Below are 19529 nucleotides of genomic sequence, written 5' to 3' on the forward strand. Positions count from 1 at the left end.
TCACTTATTACCCTGTGTGTGTGAAAGGTTGTATGCTGTTTGGAGCTCACCTTAGGAACCTGCATTCTTAAAGATCGGTACTAGGACCAGTTTCACCATTGGTCTTCTAGGATTCTGGGCTCTTCTCTGGAGAGAACTGGATTTGTGGAGGAGGCTGTAGCCTACCTGTTGTTTTCACAGGCCAAGGTGGATCCAAGAGTTTTAATGACTTCTCATTTGGAGGTAGACACTCGGGCGCCATGCACTGTGTGTTCGGGACAAAAAGTGTGATCCAAGAACCTAGTAAAGACTCCCTTAAACACACAGGCTCTTAATACTATACAGAAATGAAAAAAAGCACAAAGGCAGGGTCTGCAATCTGTCCCTGCTTTAATCTGAACTTTTTTTGATTGAATTGAGCAAAACTGGCTGCTCCCAGCTTACTTTGCTTGCAGATCACCAACGATGGCAGTATTGCTGGCAGCAGCTGCTCCTGCTTTTAAGCCTGCCTAGGAGCTCTAGGCAGCAGCAGTGTGCTCCTTTGCAGTATGGGTCACAACCTGGGAACCCACCCCCATCTCCTCCTCTTGCTGGTGGGCTTGTTCCATGGCCATGGACCCTCTCTCAGTCCAGGAGACTAGGAGTTTGTCCTTGACTGGGGGGTTGAGTTGGGATATGGATTTAGATGATACAGGAAAACAGGATGAGTGGGCATTAGGAAACATTTAGTCTGTCCCTTCCCCCAGGAGCAGCTATGCCTGAAGCATTGCAGACGAGTCTGCTAGCCTGTTTTTAAAACCTACTGTTGATGGAGATGCTGTATTATCCTGCCTGGCCTCCTGTGTCTGCTTTGCTTTTAGGACATTCTTGTTAGTCAGTTCTCTACCCATGTTTGAGGATATAGGCTCATAAGTGTGGCAGTGGCTGGCCTCCGTCGAGGAACCTGCAGTTACTGCACGGCTTTATGGCGAGCTGCCTTCAGAAAACCAGCAGCTGAGAGTCCCAGAGAACCGTGAAACATTGCAGATGGGGAGAATCTGTCAGTATGTTCACACTGATGTAGTTTATGTCTTGCCAGTCAGAAAAGGGAAGTGGTGTAGGAAATCTGGCAGCAGGGAGATTTTATCCTACTTGGGGGTAACAGTAATAGGAACATCAGGCCAGCCTGCAGGTTGCAGGGCTTGCATTAGACCATGGCTCACCCAAAACAGAGCCCAAGCAGCTACTTGCCTTGTTTATGCCTAAGGCTAGTGAGCAATAGCAGAGCTTTGCAATTACTCAGTAACCTGAAGTGAAAAAACTCCTAGCAGGAGGCTCAGGCTGAAATGCCAGGATGGGGGGGGAAGTGTACATGCACATTCTTTCCAGTAATAAAATGACCAGCATTATGAGAGCAATTCCTTGCTCTTTCCACATAAAGGCCTACCTTGGTGAGTAGCACAGAGTGACTAATAGTGGAGCTTTTCCCTTTTCTCCTAGGTCAGCAGTTGGATTGAGAATGTTGGCAGAAAACAGCTGAAGGAAACGATCAACCTGGACGATTCTTTGGAGATGCTGCTTCAAGCACAGAAGCAGTTCAGGGAGTTTGATCTTATTGCCAGTGTAAGTGTTGTCCAATTGGAAAAACATATTCTTCAGAGTCTGAGCTGGTAGCATATGTGCCTCATACGTGCTCAGGCAAACCCATGATGCTAAGATGGCATTGGTAGAGGGTTTATCACCAAGGTGTGTGTCGTTCCTTTACACTACTTGGCTTCCCTGCTCTCCTCTTGTAGACAAAGCCACCAGCTCAACCCCTCAATAGATGGTATTTGCCAGCCTTGAGGAAAATAACTACTGTGATGGAAGATGGATTTTTTGTTTGTTTGTTTTTTTGTTAATCCCTTGATGTGCTTGTAACACTGTCCTTTTTTTTTTTTTGATCCTAATTGACCTGTGGCCTTACTGTGTAGGCCTTTACAAGCTGCTGTGTGGCTCATGTAAATCATAACAGAGGTCAGGACTCTCCAGAATTCTGCTGTAAACAAGTACACCCCTGCTCATGTGATTTGAACCTTAAAAACAGTCTAATTAGTCCTAGCTGTTAATGACCTTGAAGACTATCTGCGGTCCGTGTCAGGTCTCTATCCTGCATTTTGCTTTCAGGAATATTGCAGAAGAGGGCAGGAAGCACTAAAGAAGATGGATCGATGGGAAGACTTTTCCTCTGTGGATGTACATGCTTACAGGGTAAAGCTGCAGACCTACAAAGATCAACTGGAAGAGTTCTGCACTCAACTGGATGAAAACAGGCATCGAATCTGTGAGACGGTCAGGCTGTATGAATTCTTTGACAAGGTAAGACAAGACATCTGCTGCATGGAGGAGGGTGTAAAAAGCCTGCTCGGACTCATCCAGAGCTTGGTTGTTTATGAAAGATGTGAAATGTAGTGTGTGCACTGACAAGGAGCTGGATCTATGTCACACAAAAGCCCCTTCACGCTCATGTGTCTGCAGTGATTTTTTCAAGTTGGTATGTGGAAGAAGGGGTGGGTGTGTATTCAAGCAAAAGTCCGCATCTGTTAAGAATAGCAGTCTTCTGCTGTCTGAGCTGTAGCTTGTAGGCTCCTCTTGTGGCTACAGTGGACAGAAGAATCATGGCAGTGCTGGCTCGGACACCAAGGGCCAAAAGATTGGCTGCTTGTGTCCAGTCTTGGCCACCAGGCCAGGGTAGGCTGCCTGCATTTTGTTCATACGATAGCCTTACATGCTGGTAAATTCAGCCTGTTGACACATCAGGAGTAGCACCCTGTTATTCAGGGCTAAATATAGCCCAGCCCCTCTCTTGTGGAGGCCTGTGTGAGAAATTGGAGTGCCAGAACAGGGTGCTGGGCAGCGTGGCTGAGGGACCCAAGACGACCGGGTTGGCCCAGGCATCTGGGAAGCAGGAGGAGAGGATGTGTGGTGACTGTGCTGAGTGCCTGTCCTTCTCACCTGCTTGGTTTAATGCAAAAGCACCCATTCAGCAGACCTTGCAGTTGGATTTGGTGGTCTTTAATTTCTAAAGATGCAGATGAATAAACAGTAGGATTTTCCAAGTGCATTTTAAAATACATCTTTGGCAAGCACAGAAGGCCAGGGAGCCTGTGCTCCATTTATTCCACACTTGTACAAACATTGGGTATTGAAGTTCTCAAATTCCAGAAAGAACAGACACTAGAAGTGAAGCTGTACCAGATGTAGATGCCACTTAGTTGCTGTCTCTGAGTTGCCTTGGCAGCCAGAAGTGCTCGGGGAGGGGGGAGGAAATTCAGCTAAACATGAAAACACCGAGAAGCATCCTGTGTGAGGGAGGAAAGTGGAGAAGACAGCCCAGAACACTGCTGTCAGGACGTGTGAGGATTGAGTGAGTTTGGTGATGCTCTGCAGGTCCGCTGTAGCTCATCTATGCAGTTTGCTGTGCAGGTGGGGGACCCTCTTGCTGTGGGAATGTGTACTTATTTCCTCCTCCCCAGTGAAGAGAAAAGTGCCTTCTGTGCTATAGGAGAATGGCAAGAACCTGTGCTCTGCTCGCTCATTGAGCACAGACATTCAGGGGCTGCTCTGGTCCCTGAATGCCCGTTGCCATCATGGGGGATCCTGGCAAGGGTCCTGGTAAGGATGGTGGTTGTCATATTTCTTCTGATAAACTGAGGCACACAAAGGTGCCAGGTCTTGCTTGGCATCCTGGCAAGTCTGTGGCCAAGCCAAACGTCGGTCCTGTATGAACCTTCACAGCCAAAGTTGGAGATCTCTGGAGCACAGGTGTGGACTGTGGCACATGATGGCTGCTCTGTTCTCCGTTCAGGCATGGAAACTACATCGCAGTAGTAGCTCTTGGGCTGCCAGGGTAGTCAGACATGACTCAACAGCAATGGGTGCTCTTCCACAGCCTCAAAGCCTTTCAAAGCCTGGGCCATTCCCAGGGGCACAAATGTTACACAGACCCCAAAGATGGACCATTTCTTTTCTTAGGGCTTCATAGCACTGCTCATACAGCTTTTTTTTAGTAGATGACAACTGGAGGATGCAGTCCTTGGCGGCAGCAGCAGCATCCCTCTTGGTTGTGCCTTTCATACCGCACAGCCCCAGTGAAAACTGAATGATAGTGGCACAGTGTGTTTGCACACTCCTTAGTGAGGGAGGAGGATTTTGATCTCACTGGTTTCAGTAGAACTATAAACAATGCTGGTGTTGTAAATATAACATGTGTGTATTGTGAACTGGTGGCCAACTGAAACCAGGGGTGTGGAGGGAATATGTCTTGCAGCTGTAGGATAAGTGCAGAAATAGCTGCGCAGCATGAAAGCTCTTTCAGTGCTGATTATTTTGATCTTGATCTCCAGAATACTTTCTGCCTTCACAAAGGGAAGTCAGTGGTGTGGTCTGGGAGGTGCGGGGAAAGCAGAAGATTTTATCTAAACTGATTTCACTCTCTTCTGATGCTGAGCTGCTTTGACCGTCCTGCAGTGATCTTGTCAGTGCCTGGCTAACCCTCTTCTCTCTTCCCTGATATCTGAGGGGATATCAACAGCAGGAGTCTGAACTAAGCAATGTCCTTGATTTTCCTTCTTGTAAAGAGCCTGCAGCGTGCCAGACCCCAGGATTTGGGGAAGGAGCCTGAGGATGCGTAAGCAATGTACGCCATGGTTATGAGCTGGCAAGCTCAGACCTCTCCAAATGTCTCAGCATGCGCCAAGGGAGTGGAGTGCCCACCACAGGGAGCACGGTATTCATCCCTCACGCACCTTGCTGCCTACTAGGAATGGGAGGCTCTGTTCTGCTGGCCCTTCTTCTGCATGTGGTAGGCAAGTGTTTCGTAGGGTACTGCCTGTGGCTGCCGGACAGGCCATGGGACAGGACAGCACAACCCCATATGGTCCATCAAGATGCTGTACTGTGTTTTTTTTTCACTGCTTGGCAGTTCCTGATGGTCTGTCAGAGCTCCCTGCGATGAGGCAGGCTGAGCTGGGCCAGACCACATGGAGCTTGCACATGGGCTGGCAGGGTTCCCTCCCCAAAGCCATGACCGGTGCCAAGCTGGATGTTTCCATTTGTCCCCGCTTCCTTTGCGGCAGGAGCTCTTGGTGCCTGACAAGGGCTGGATGGTGGCTGGGCTGAGGCAGGAGGAGCGGTGGAGGAAGCTGCCTTCCCCATCTTTGACTGCGGGCAGAGGATTGTTTTTCAGTACCACAGACCCAGTGCGGGCATACTCGAGGACCTGCCATCTTCCTGTGGCTTCAAGCCTCGTCTGGCTGCTGTCCCTTGTTTACTCAATTCCAAGGCTGTGATGGGATCTGGCACTTACACGGTGCTTTGGGGGAGAACTGGGAAGCTGAGCAAGCAAGGGTGTGTATGTTGTACCGAAAGCACTGACGTCTGCTTTGTTCTGGGGTGCCTGCAAGGGCAGTCCCCAGTACCCTTCACTCTCACTGCCTATCCTGGCTTCACAATAACACTGCCATAGGCATATTACCGGGAGGAGCTAGAGCAAGTCTCCCTCTCCTTGCTTACCTTGTTAGCCTTCACATTTTTTCCTTTCTCAAACTTTATTTGGGTGAAATTATTTCCCAGGTCACTCTTACATCCCAGGTCTCTGCATGCTCTTGACTTTACTATAAGAAAAGTCCCCAGCTCTCTGGACCAGAGGCTTGAAATGGCCCACGTGAGAGCTGTGTGCCCTGTCAGGACTGCAGCTACCTAACTCGCGGTGGCATGTCTAATGAGCCAGAGCACACAGCACGGTCTCTGCCAGCCCTGGCATGACAACCAGTCCTGCAGAAGGTCAGTAGCAAAGGCCCATGATGCTTGCTGGCAAAAGTCATTCTGTTGGAAGAAAGCACTGACCCAGCCAGAAAGGGCAAAGTCCCATCACACCGGCTCAGCGCCTGCATACCCTGCAGCTGTGTGGTGGTGTGGTGCCCAGAGCCTCGAAGCTGAACTGCCTGTATCATTACAGGATGGCCTGAGGCGGCCCCAGGGGCTTTTTCCTGCTTGTCAGGATGTTGTGCAAGATGCTGCCTCTTTTGGTGCTCAGGGCAAGTATGGGCATTGCTCTGCCATGGCCTGGGAGCCTATTGCAGCTTGGGACCTTGCCTTGCATTTGCTTTCCAAGGGAAGCCAGAGTCCCAGTGCTCAGGATTGTTGGGGTGAGGCTGGTCAAGAAACGGTAGCATTTCCCTTGTTGGGATTTCTTTGGGCTCTGCTCCACGAGCCGTTCCTTCAGTGGTGTTCTCTGTCTGCCACCCTTGGATCCCTTCCCTCAAAGGACCCCTGGCCATCAGCCTGTGCTGATTCTGGTTCCTCAGTAGCGATCTCCAGCCATCCCTGGCTTCTTTCTGCTGCGTGCAAGGAGCTGCCACTTCTGAGCTCTGCTTGGAGTGGGCAGAGTGTTGCTCAACCCCTCTCCATCTGTGTTGACATCTCTTGCAGAGTGGGTTACCTGCACTCACGTGTGGATCTGTCCCCACAGCTGGTTCTCCTCTGCTCTCCTCCTTCTCTGGCTCTCCTCCTCAGCCACTTTGTTCTTTGTGGCTTAGAAAACAAAGCCTTTGGCAAGTGAAGGAGGTGCCTGCCCTTCCTGGGGGAGGGCCAGCTGGACTGCATTTGATTATGGCAGCGCCTCCTCATCCCTCCCCATTGTCCTTGCTGCTGTAGGAATGCCAGCCTTTTTGCGCTCCATCCCCTGAACAAGTGTTGCTGCCTCTGGGGCCCAAAGAGGGGCTGGGGCCCTTCTTCCCATCCATCCAGGCCCTGCTGGCAGGAGAGCCTCTCTGCACATCTCCGTGCACCTTCCCTCCGAGTCGAGTACACCCGTCCTGACTCCAGCAGCAGACAGACACAGCAAACCCTCTTGTAAGTACCAAGTGTCCGGCGCCCCGGCTGACGTGTGAGTTGTACTGAGGTTGTTTGGAAACAATGTAGAGAGAGCTTTTCACTCGGTTGCTTGTGCGCGTCTGTATGCATCCAGCATGAATCAGAGTGCTTTGTGTGAATCTTTTGTGCGCTCAGACAGAGCCCTGTGGGCTGTGTGCATCTTTGCGTGGTCCCTCCGAATCCCAGGGTTGCGCTGTCTGTAACACAGCAGCGCCTGTCCCTCTTTCTCTTTGTCGGAGGTTATTGCATGATCATTTCAGTGGGCATAATTTAACTGCAGCTAGAAGTTGTTGCTGGGATTGCATGCCTCCAGACTAGCATGTACACACAGGGCAGGTGGTACCTTTCAGTCTGCCCGGACTTCTGTTAAAGGTTGCAGACAGCACAAGACAGGGCTGCTCTCCTCAACTGCTCCAAGGTTTGCTGGGCTCCTGTCCTGTGAGTGACTGAGACCTGCTGCCACGGAGTTCCCAACTCCGAGAGATAGATCTGATCTTAGATGTGACAGCAGAAATCCAGAGCATGATAAATTAGCTGACTTCCGCAGATGTCATTACTTCCCACTTCTCCCCAAAAGATTCAGAACAGTGACCTGCTGATATCTTGTTTTCTGCTGTGCTTGGTTTCTGATGATGTACCCGATATAATGTCGCAGATGATGGTTTTGAGGAAAAAAAATCAAGTCCCCTTCAGGCAATAAATTATTGATGTTTCTTTTTGCTTAGCCTTTGATGAGGAAAGAAGGGTTTGTGAATGCTGGTCTGTGGGAAGCTCGAAAGGATCCTGATAGCTGGGACCTAGAAAAATTATACTTTTATCTCGGGCTGTTTGGCCCAGGTTGAGAGTTTAATTTTGCTGAAAGGGCGTTATGATTCCCTGCTCTGGGAATGTGCTTGGAGGAGATTTGAAGAGTAGAACTTGGCACCAAAGTGGAAAAAGAGGCATTTGATGTGTCCTTACTGTAGCGTACCTATTATGAACAGAGACATAGGTCGCTGTGCCACGATGCTTGTCTCTTGCTAGCACTCCTGCACAGGTCGGAACATGGCTTTGCCCCCCAGCACCTCTGAGCAAATGAGGTTTTTGCTGTGGCTTATAATAAAGTCTCTGGGGAGAGGCTTAGCACACACTGTTCTCTCTCTACCTCTGCACAGAGATTGGCTTTACTTTTCTGGGGATGGGCTGCATGAAATTCCCAAATAACAGCTTTCATCTGGTTACTTGTGCAAGTACTGAAGATGATGAAGGAAGATCTGAATAGCACAACAGCAGGGAATATATACCATGCCTTCTTGATGCTGTGAAACTGTTTTAGGGGAAGCCACTGTTGTCTGGCTTCAGCATTGTCTGACAGCAGCTGTCTCCTCTCTTTCTCTTCTCTCTCTTTTCTCTCTCCTTCCTCAGTTACGCTTGTAAAGTCGTGCCCCTAGACAGACATCTAGTCTGATTTGCTCTCCCGTTTCAGGGGTGTCCTTTTTCATGTGCAGCCTGAAGCAGTCGGGGGAATGAGCCTAGAGGTTGGAAAATCGATCCTCTGGCAGAGTTCGTGCAAGGTTAATGCATGAAATCTCTCTCTTCTTCTTCCCACCAGGTTTTTGCTGGAGAAGTCGTCTTGCAAGATTAATAAGCTTCTAATGTTTACTTTCCCGTCAAAGGGTATTCACGTATCAGAAAGTTTCTGCTTTGCTGTGGAGTTTGAGATAGCTCTCATGCACAAACAAGAAGTCTTGACCGTTTAAATCTGATCTGCTACAGTTCCCCTGTATTTTTCTGTCTTGCAAAAAAATTAGTTATTTGGAAACTGTTCTGTTTATGACTTCTCCAGTAGTTCACTCCTAGATCTACTCATGCCCAGGCTATTTTCTCTTGTGTTTCATCAATGACTTCATTGCCAAATTGGCGTCACAGCAGTGCCCCTAGCTCCCAGCAAGCTCTGTGACAGTACGTGAATGGTAGATGGTACCTTTCTGGTTGCACAGCGCAGGTGTGAGACTGGTGCATGAGTTTGCCCCTCAGTGTTACAGGGCAGCAGTGAATTAATTAGGGTTTTTCATGTGCTAAATTCAAGCACAATTCACAGTTGAAGGTGAGGGGTTCTTGGGTTGAGATGCTTTTGAGCACCTCCCCCAGCACCTCAGGCTCTGCTTTAGTGCAGGACGAGGTCTGTGCGACGTGTTTGTGGCATGTGCAGGGGGGCAAAGGCTTGAACTGTGTCTGGGGTCCTCCTCCCTCCTACTGTGCTGGCTGAATCCTCCCCCTCGCTGGAGGGCATGGCAGGAAGAAGAGGCTGGGGGATACTATACCAGGCCAGCGCATGGCATCTTTTTGGGATGTAGGCTGCTCACCCCTCAACTGCCGTCCCTGATCCCAGGAGTGCCAACATGTTCTGCCACTGCTGTTTTTGCAGGGGGGCAACGCTTGACGTGTCGAAAGCATCTGCTGCCTTCATCCTTGATCACCAGGGCACCTCTGAGTAAATGTTCCTCTGTGCCCTTGGCTGCCCATGAGCATAAACTGACAGTTGTCTGAAAGTCTGGGGCTCCCCCTCTCTGAGTCAGGGGGGATCAAATCTCCTGCAGGGTCACAACACTGGTAGCCAGTCACTAATAGCAGGGAAGCAGCATTTCCTCCCAGCAGATTTAGGGATTTCCCAGCTCGTGTTGCAGCTGAGCTGCAAGGGGAGTGCATTGCACTTGAGGTGTAAGATCTGATGCTAGCAGAGGTCTTTCCTCAGCTGACCCCAGCCTTGTGCATGTGTGCAAAATGTTGGGTTTGGGTGCTTTTTTTTCACTCTGAACTTGGGATAGGAGCTGCGCAAAGTGACAGATTTTCTGAATGTTTGTGTGCTGGCATCCATCTGGATGCTCGGATCCTCCTGGAGGCTGGAATTCCCTTTAGTCACGGGAGTTAAATAGATCTGTTCAAGCAATCTGGACATGAAGCTCCCCTCAGAGTACAGATGGGGCTGAAGCTCACAATGGCTCCCATCTGCATATCAAAGCCCTGGACATATGGACAGGGTTCTCCTGAGCACCCGCTGCCTCTGACCTGGCTCCTTTGGCTGCTCCGCAGGGGCTCATATCCTATGAGTACATCTTAGTGTGCTCTTAAACCAGGGACCTATTTCTAACCTTGTCAGCCACTCTGAAGAACGGAGGCACAACAGACGCGCTGGTGTCTGGGTTCAGTTTCAGCTCCTCATCTCCCAAGGCACAAGCGCCCACAGTGCAGTGCAAAGAGATCCCAGCACATCATTGAGTAATTAGCAGAGTTTTGCTTAGCTTGTCACAGGGGAAAGGATGTGAATTGAAGACTACAGGGAAAGCATCCACGCTTCCCCATCCAGGCCCAAGGGCATACTGGAGGTTTTGCAATCCCCAGCTGGGCATGGAGGACCTCATTAGAAGGGAGCCAGTGCAGAGCAGACGGGAGACACCTACCACAGTCCAGTCTGTCCTCAGTGGCCTGCAGTGTACTATTACAGCAGCGTATTTGTACAGCATAATGATGTGGCTGTCGGGACAGATGTAAAAGCGAAGCATGCAAAAAAACCTCTGGAGGTGCCATCAGTCTCTGAACAGCGTGATTTGCTGCTGTTGTGCAAGTTGCCAGCTTCAGTGACTCATGCATCTTCCTGTGGCTTGACCTTGAATCTGGCTGGTAACGTGAGGCTCTCGGTGCTCTCTGGAGAGGGGAGTTCTCCCCTTCGCTAAAAGAAGGTTGAAAACATGCTGTCCTTTTCCCCCTCCTCCTCTTGGCAGTGGTCATACATCCACAAATACACACGCTCACTCCTTCATGCCTTTTGCTTTCTCAGCCACCAGTGAGTTACACTCAACACGTGTAACTTCTTTCAAGTCAATCTTTAGATGGTTTCATGACTCTCTAGTGACTGGTGTAGGCTGTAGCCAAATGAAGGACCAGCCACCAGATCCCAGTTGGTAGGGGCAGCTGGAGAGAAGGACAGTGGCCAAAGCAGATTTCAGCATGCAGTTTGGGTTTGTAACTGGTGAAGCATCAGAAAGGAGGGAGGATAATATTCACCAAGGCAGGGAAACAGCAGCTGCTCTTATTCTGGTAAGAAGGGGTTGTAAGCAGAATTTCATTGACAAAGCAAGCTTGGCAATGAGTGCATAAAGCTGATGAAAAAGATGGGCAGTGCCTCAAACATGAAAAGGCTGGTTTGTAGCAAAGTCAAACACTAAAGGTTCTGATTTTACTGGGAGGAAACTCAGCCCCTGGTCCTCTGGACTCAGGAGCTTTTAAATGTTGAGGAAATCCCCTTAGGGGGAAAACAGGGGGAGAAAAATCAGTGCAGAATCTACCCAAGGCTGCAAAGTCATGAGCGACTGTGGAGCAAAAAGGGAAAACTGAGGGAAAACTGCACATCATTGGCTGTTGGGAGGTTTTCTGCAGCTGCAGAGCAGTGGAAGCTGTGGGGAGGGCAAATCTCAGACACGTGCTGCCCAGGTTCCTAGGGAGTCATTTTATAAATACATACACATATAAATATATACATATGTGTGTTATATATACATACCTGTGTGTCTGTATATAGATACATAGTGAAACTGGCACAGGCTGCTCTGTGGAAGCTCTGAATTGCACTGAAGCGGGATTATTGTGGCTTGTTGTGATTCAGCAGTTGAGTCAGCCTGTTCCTAATGGAGCTACCCTAGGTGTTGCTTGGCAGTTGCAGCAGTTAGAGAAAAGAAGGGCAAGCACGCGTCCTGCACGCTGGCTCCAGCACAACGAGCCACATTTGCCCTTTGGGTCCTCGTGCTGTCGTCAAGAGAGCAGAAATCATGTGCAATCCTATTTTATCCCATTATATTCTTCTGTAATTAGACTCTCCTGGACTTGTCAAGCCTGACTGCCCAGAGGGGAAGCGAAGGGATTTTTGAGCTCTGTTCGTGTTCACCCAGAGTGCTGCTGCAAAAGAATTTCCAAGCACGTTGCCCTAACGAGCACCCTTTGATGGTGCTTGGGCTGCAGCGTGCCAAGACCAACCCTGACCGGTGTTGCTTCCCTGACCCCTTGTTCTTCTTTCTTGCCCAGCTGCGGGTATCTACCTGTTTTCCTGTCTTATGCTTAAATCCAAGGAGTTTGTAGTCTGCGCTTGTCTCTCATCCTTTGCCCTCCTGCAGTGTTTGTACAGCATCTAGCACTTGGTAACAGGCAGAAATGCAAATACAGCATTTAAAGTTTGTTTTCCTTAGCAGCTAGTTTTAGGCAAACTGGTGATTTTAGTGGTCTCTTCTCCCTTGGAGAGAAGAGGGGAAGAACTGTGAGCTACACAGCAACTCAGAAATGGTTTAGCTTTTTATTTCAAGAGGGTGAGTACTTTCCTTGCTGTTTAAAGCTGAGCTTTTCCCAGCTACATCCCATGTACAACACGGTTTTGATTAGTTTGATTTCTCCTGCTAATGAATCCCAGGCAGGGCTTCAAATGCAGTTTGGAAAAGTCAAATGCTACAGGGTGGGGAAGAGAGTAACAGTGAACCCCTGCGTAGAGAGGAGATTACTTCTAACTTGGTGGCTTTGCTGAAATGCTTATGCTCTGAAATTACGTGGTTTCTTGTACCTTCATGTGCAGCTGCCTGCTTGCAGAGCCGCAAATCTTGGTAGAAGTGAGCAGGGCCTTTGGCTTTTAGAGTTGTGAGAACAGCATCGCAATGTCTAGGAGGGATCACTGTTTTCTCCAAAGCTGTTGTGTGTCGGGTGGCAGCTTGCTTGGAATTTTGCTTGAATTTGGGGTCGGTTGGGATGTTTTTCTCTCCCTGTTTTTTGCACTGTGAAAGAAAGGGGCCTGCACCCAGTCGGGGTGTTCTCCGTACACTTCAGTAGTTCTCATGTGAAGCAAGGCCCCTTCCCCCTCCGCCTTGTCTCCGGTTACCAGGGCTCCTCAATCTGGTATTTAGGCTAGCAGCATTTGCTTGTGAATAGCCGGAGCTGAGATGATGCACTGAAGCAGTGGCCCTGCCTCCGTCCGGCCATAGGGGATGGTAAGGTACAGCACAGAGCTGGGCGCAGCCAGGATATGGACCCCCTCTGTAGAGATGGGAAGGTAGGATGAGGTCTGGTTTTTTTTAACCGATTAATCAACTTGCCAGGGGGACATCTGCAGGTCCTGAAGTCTTGCACTTTCCCTGCTCCTTCCATCATGGGTGCTATTAGTATTGGTGGGTGGGAGCCTGAGGAAAGCCCAAAGCAGATCCAAGCAAGTGGTGAGCCGGCCACTTTCTGCTATAGCTATTTGGTCTCTGAGTTAGCAGAGAAACAGGCTTGTCACTGTTTGCCGGCTGACAGCTCTTGTGACAGTAAGGTTTTAGCCTGGATAATTTTGCTTTCAATATATTTTGATGTAAAATGGCTTTTTAATTGTGGTCCTTCTGAACTGTCAGCGTACATGGCAATCTGCAGCCACAGGTCCCTGCTAATAGTGTGCATGCAGCAGCCTGTGACAAGGGACACATTAGTGTTGTGAGCAGGAGCTGGTTCTCAAAGCAGCCTAAAGCCATGTTGGACTTTAGAGGGAATAAGCCCAAATGAGCATCTGTAATGAGAGGAGCACACCTGGGAGCAGGCATTTTTGTGCAAGAGAGCAGCATTTACTTTGGACTTGTGTTCTGGTAAGTGCCCTGTCACTCTTCACTCTCTTGTGCTGCAAGTGCTGCGACCGGCATCTCAGCTCTGCAGGATTCAGTGCCAAGACCTTGGGCTGCTGGCAGAGCAGGGCAGCTGCGGGAGTCAGTGCCTACATGGACCATGTATAGTGGTGGGTTGTGGGTTGTTGGGAAGTGCTTGGCTCAGATCACGGTGGTACCTGTGATGCTTTGACCTTTTCTGGCTGCACCAGTTCTGTCTCCTTTGCTTCAAGCCAACCTCATCTTGCTCTCCAAACTCACGGCTGAAGTTAAGGGCACTTAGAGTGAACAAAGTGGTGGTGAGGGGTGGTCTTGTTAAATAGGGGAGTTGTGCGGTTTTTTCTTGCCACAAAGACGTGTGATTAGTTGTGTCTCACTAACAAACAGCGGAGTGGAGCACAGCTTGCATACAGGAGCTGCACACAAGCTGGATCAGGGTTTGTTTGATTATGTTGGTTTCTTTTTTGCTGTCCTTGGCAATGTTCCCAGCTGTTGTGCCGCTTCCCTCTCTCTGTGTTGTAGAAAGCAAGGGAGTGGGGGGCTTGCAGTCCTGGGACATCGCCGCAGAAGGATGGGAGACTTGGTCTGTATTGTTGCTGTGCTTCAGTCATGATACCCACAGCTGTATTGCATCCCTGCCTGTATTGTTGCTCCCATCAGGATCAGTCTTGGCTTTTCATCACCCTTGTCTCAGCTCCCCTGTGCAGTCACTTTGGATTCAGAAGGAAACCTTGCAGCAGTTAGTCACCCACCTAGGTGCGTTTTTCTTCTGCAGAAAGTTGGAGGGTTTGTGATCTGCCCACTCCACCTACTTCTGCCTATTCAGACACCCAGTTTCCTATGTGACAAGAAAAATACAGTTATAATCATTGTCTCCCCACAGGAAGAGATGAAAGAGGAGTTGGGACAAAGGCAGGCCCCCTTGAAATTGCCCCTTCTGGCATGTGTCTTCAGATGCACAGTGTCTGTCTCCTGTCTTGGCTATCCAGGAGGTGTCTTAGAGATCACTGGACCTTGAGTACGAGAGGAGTCTGGTGGGTTTGTGATAGGTTTGGATTGGGGAGGTGTAATATCTAAGTGGTGGCTCAGGTGAGGATCCGGGACCCCTGGAAGGCTTTCTGTGCAGTGTTGGCAGTGCGCCCTGAGCCAGGGCCAAGCAACTTCTCTTGGCTTGTATTTGCAGATGGCGCTTCAGTGGTGCCAAAGACAACAGACTCCAGGAGCTTCTGTCCTCGATGCACTGCAAGCCTTGCCCATGGTGAAATGAGCAGGGACCAAACACAGGGTGGTGGGCTTGAGGGTTGCGCCGGGCTCCAGTGAAGTCCCTGGCTCTTCCTTGCAACATGGCAGGTCCCTGAGAGCCCCTGCCTCCTCCGGGCAGCCTGGCAGGACCAACCTGTTGCTGACTCCTCATGCAGCTGCTGGATAGGTCAGCCCTGTGTATGCAGGAAGCACGTTTGTCTTTAATCCTGTAATTGAGAGTTTAAGTAACGACTTGTCTGTAAAGATCAAAAGCCGAGGTACCGGCTTCTTCCTGCCTGTTTCCAGACATGGTTGGGAAGATTCAGCTTCCCTGCACACAGGTGCCTCCTCTTACATACGAGCAGCTCTTGCAGCTTGGCAGAGAAGCTGTAGGGCTGGCTGCTCCCCAAAAGCCCCACAGCTGGAGGGCAGTATCCTGGCTTGTCTGAGCGTGGTTTGTAACCTTACCATGACACAGCTGACAGCAATACCCCTGCCTGCATGAGGGTGTTCCCTCCTGGGTGCCGGGACACACTTGGTCCCTAGAGAGGGCTGCCATTTCATGTGCTAAAAGGGGCAGTTGAAGCAGATGATGTGACTGGAGAAAGCCTTGGTGGCCACTTAGCATGTTACTAAGCAAGCTGCAGGTTGTGGAGGGCTGCTCCCATTGTGCAGGGAATAAAGCTGAGCTATTCACGGGCCTGCGACAGGCACTGGGGATGGAAGAAATGCCATCGAGATTTAGAGTCATTTCTGTGCAGCCCTTGGAGTCCTTGCCAAGAACAGACAGATACCATATGAAGATGAGAGGTGGTGGGGCTTCCTCCCTGTGTGGTTTGCAGCCCTGATTCCTCCTCTCTGTGGCCCCAGGCAGATCTGTGGAGTTTCCTAGAAATAAAAGAAGCCTCTTTTCTCTCTTTCTCCCATCTGTGCATGGAAGTGAGGTCCCCAGCCTCAGAGAAGGCCTTCACAGGGCAGCTGCCTTCCTGACTAGCTGCTGTAGAGGCCAGGCTGGCCTGCTGGCTGTGCCTCTCCTGCACGTTGCTCTCAGCACCCTCTTTCAGAGCCCCGTGTGCATTTTGAGCTCAGCTTTTCCCATCAGTGAGCAAACAGGAGCCAGTAATGCAGCCTTCCGTCAGGTTCACCCATTAACCTCCACAGCCACAGAGGTGAGACGTGCCCTTTGCCCATGCTGACAGCCAGCCCTTGCTCAGGGCAGAGCTGGAAGGGGCTGGTGTTGGTTTGCATATAGCTGGAGGGAGCAGCTCAAAAAACCACAGCAAAATAGGCCATCTGCCACTGCTGCGCGGATCTGCTGGGCTCCGCTGCACTCAGTGTTTCACCTCGCCTTGATGTGCTTCTGCCTCCAGGGTATAAAAGACCCTCTGCATCACAGATAAATACAGATTCTCACCAGGGTCTGGCATGTCCTCTGCTTCTGCACGTCCCTCCCAGCCCCCAGCGGTCGGCAAGTCTAGAGCATGAAGCCTGGATCAAGAGAGGGGCAGGTCAGGGGCCTGTTGCTGTACTAGGCAGGGTGATGGAAGGAGAGGGGGCTGCTGCTCTTTTGATTGTCCTGTGCTGTGGTTGCGTGGGGCTGTTTGAGAAGCGTTTTCTCCAAGCAGCTGCTGGTGTTTCTGAAGCAGCTCCTTGCTCCGCATGAGTAATGGGGCTGGCTGCACGCACGCTGTGCAGCTGCAGCTCAAAAGAGCAATGTGGACGGCTGTGGGAGCTCCTGTGGCATCTGTCCCTGGAGTGACTCTGCTCAGTCTGCCGGCTACCCCTCATGTGCTGGCATTCAGCTCTCGTACAAACAGCAGCGCTTGGCTTTCATAGCTGTCCCCATCCAGGGGTTAGGCACCACGTGAATGAAGCACCTCCTGCCCTGCCTACCTCTGGCACCAACAGAGAGTGACCTTGGCACCTGATCTGTTTGACCACCGCGTCCCTGACGGGGATGCAGTGTCTGCTCCATGTCTGCATAAAGCTTGGGTGGATTTTCTTGGTGTCTAAGGCTCTATTCTGCATAAAAATAAGTGCTTTAAGCTCTGAGTGAAGACTGTCACAGTAAGGCTGTTCAGCAGGTGGAAAATGGTCTGAGGCTGATCACTTCATTCCTGGCACTAAGCATGAGTGTTGCTTCTCTGCAGAAACATAGCAGGTATGCAGGGCCTGACAGGTCAAGTGCTAGAGATGGTCTGGCTCACTCCAAGGGCAGCCTGTGATGTTTCCACGCATCCACTGGTCCTGGGCAGTTGGTGGAAGGTGCCAGGCAGGCCTGTCCTGGACGTTTTCCCTGCCTTGTGCATCTGATTTTAAGAACTAACTCTGTGTTTTCACTGATGAGCAGTAAAGTTCCCTGGCCAGGCCTATGGCAGCTGGTCACATCTTATTCACTCTATAGTTAAATCTTGTCATTATACCTGCTTTATAGAGAAAGTAGTGGTTTATGAGCCTGACTGATTCAGATGTTTGCCTTTCCTCTCATTTTTATCGATGACACAGGTCTTAGTGCACGGCGCTTCATTAGCCCCTTTCTCACGATGGTGGTAAGGCACTCTTGCCTTCCGTCTGTCACATTGGGCCACCTTTTGCCCCGCTCCTCTTGTTCGACTGATACGGCAGAGCTGTTTTAGCAAGGCCAGCATATGCACCACTGCTAGAGTTAAGCCCCATGAAACTGCTTCCAGCATTCCTGGAGCATTAGAAATGAACTGCTGAGCTTGGTATTCGACTAACCAGCACAAGCACGTAGTCCACTAGCAAGCAGAGCCAGGCAGGTAGGCAGGGCACAGCACACCACGCGGGTGCCAGCAGGCGCGGAAAATGCACAAGCTGCAACTGGGCTTGCACAGTCTCAGATTCCTACTTGCTGCAAGGATGGGTCAGAGCACTCGGGGTGATCCGCAGAACCCAGCTCTGATCAAGCTCCAGGCCTCTGTGTGCCGTCAGCTCTGGGGAAATGGTATGGGGAGCAGCGATCCCATTCCCTGCTGCTTACTGATGCGCCCTCAACTTCGTCCTGTGTGGTAGTGGTGAGAATGGATGGGCAAAGGAGGAGGGTGAGTTCCAGGTTTTATACCGAGCAGGGCCACACTGAGGTGTGAATTCCTGCAGTCTTGGCAACAGCTTCCCCTGGGCCCCCCTGCCCAGGGAAGACAAACGTGCCCAGCAGCGTGGGTGCCCAGTGTCACAGGAACCTGGCGGGGAGGTGGAGCTGTGGCAGAGCAGCCAGCACAGCTGAAGCCCTCTGCATAAGGAGCTGTTTGTTTTGCTGAATTGTTAAGCCCCATTGACAATAGCAGCCCCCCCTCCTCTCACACTCGAGGAACTGTGGTGGCCACACACTGATCCTTTCTCTTGTCTTGCACTTTAGGCACCGAATTAGGGTTATTCTTCCCCAAATCCCTCTGACTGGCTGTTGCCTTTCGTTCTCGCTCTCTGCAGGCGTATGAGTGGGCCTTGGAAGGGATGCGACACCTTGCCTGCATCAGCATGGAGGACTGCAGCTCCGCTGAACACTGTGCAGGTGTGATCAAGTGCCTGGAGAGTTACAAGGGGCAGCACCCGGACATCAGCGATGCCCGGTTCCAGGAGATGAAGGAGCTGGCCTGTGAGCTGAAGAGTGACAAGGGACTCAAGCAGTGGAAATTTGCATGGTCCAAATGCCAGGAGACCAAGCTGGTTTTTGAAAAGAAACTCGAAGCAGCCTTGAGAACAAGGAGGTCTCTGCTGTCAGACCGCAAACCAGCTGCGGGGGAGCAGTCCCGGGCTGGCAGCGAGGCTGGCAGTCTGTCTCACCGGAGGCACTCTGAGGGGGCCACCTCCGGGTCCCACTGGGACAGGACTTACAGCGGGTCCCACTGCTGCAACAGGCCCAACTGCTCTCCAGGGTGGACTAAGGAGAAAGCTCCCTCACCCTCCCTGAGCTGCCCAGGTGATGTCAGTGCTGGGGAAGAATTTGCCTGTCAAGCTGCTCTCAGCCCTGGTCCACACTCGAGCAGAGTTTCTTTTGCCAGCGGGGCCTCCAAGTCTCCAAAGTTGCCTGAAGAAAAGTCAAACCTGGAGAGCATATTAGAAACCCTAGAGGTGAAGCCATCCTGCACCTCCACTCCAGCCTCTGGGAAGCCGCCTCCCAGGAGGATGCTCCGGAAGGCTCAAAGCTTTGACCTCCCCTGCGGTGAGAGCCTGTGGTCAGGCTGCCAGAGGACGCTGAGCGAGCCGGCCAGATACGGCAACACCGGCGTCTTTATTAAGGGGCTGGAGGTGAGCAGCACTGAGCTGGTGGACAGGACTTTCGTGCTGCGGCAGCAAGCTGCTCACAGCTGGGCTGCGGACTGCCTGCTGGAGGGACAGAGGGGCTGCCTCTCCGTGTCAGAAGCCAAGAGCTGGGGCAGGTAAGTGGCTGTGACACTCAGTGCTCTGGTCCTCAGGGTGGTGAAAAGGCAGCCAGCAAAGATGTGAAGAGCTCTGCAGTGACAGTTACTTTGGCAATGGGTACAGGACAGATAGATGGAGATGTAGCTCCAGCTTCCCCGCACACGTGCGTGTGGTGCTGAGCAGGCCCACAGGGATGTCCCCACACAGCCTGGCACCTGCTTCTGGGGGGCGGCAGGGAAATGGGCTCCGTTGCTCTTCCCCCACAGCATGGTTCCTCTGTAAGAGGGGAAGGAGCAGTTCCCAGGCAGGAGAGGGAGTCTCTGAACATTGCTGGCATTGGAGGATGAGGGTTTGCAGGAACATAGTATTCAGGGACCTAGCAAACCA

General features: G+C 51.1%; 1 protein-coding gene across 3 annotated transcripts in view; it reads left to right on the forward strand.

The window, feature by feature from the left end:
• PLEKHG4 (pleckstrin homology and RhoGEF domain containing G4) overlaps positions 1 to 19529 on the forward strand; it is a 91684-nt gene that overhangs the window by 63280 nt on the left and 8875 nt on the right. For all 3 annotated transcript variants that reach the window (XM_076349489.1, XM_076349491.1, XM_076349488.1), the window contains exons 12-14: positions 1459 to 1581; positions 2125 to 2316; positions 18210 to 19159. In XM_076349489.1, the coding sequence (XP_076205604.1) occupies positions 1459 to 1581; positions 2125 to 2316; positions 18210 to 19159 (1265 nt within the window). The remainder of the gene's footprint in view (positions 1 to 1458; positions 1582 to 2124; positions 2317 to 18209; positions 19160 to 19529) is intronic.

This window comes from Aptenodytes patagonicus, chromosome 11 (genome assembly GCF_965638725.1).
Source record: "Aptenodytes patagonicus chromosome 11, bAptPat1.pri.cur, whole genome shotgun sequence".
NCBI lineage: Eukaryota > Metazoa > Chordata > Aves > Sphenisciformes > Spheniscidae > Aptenodytes > Aptenodytes patagonicus.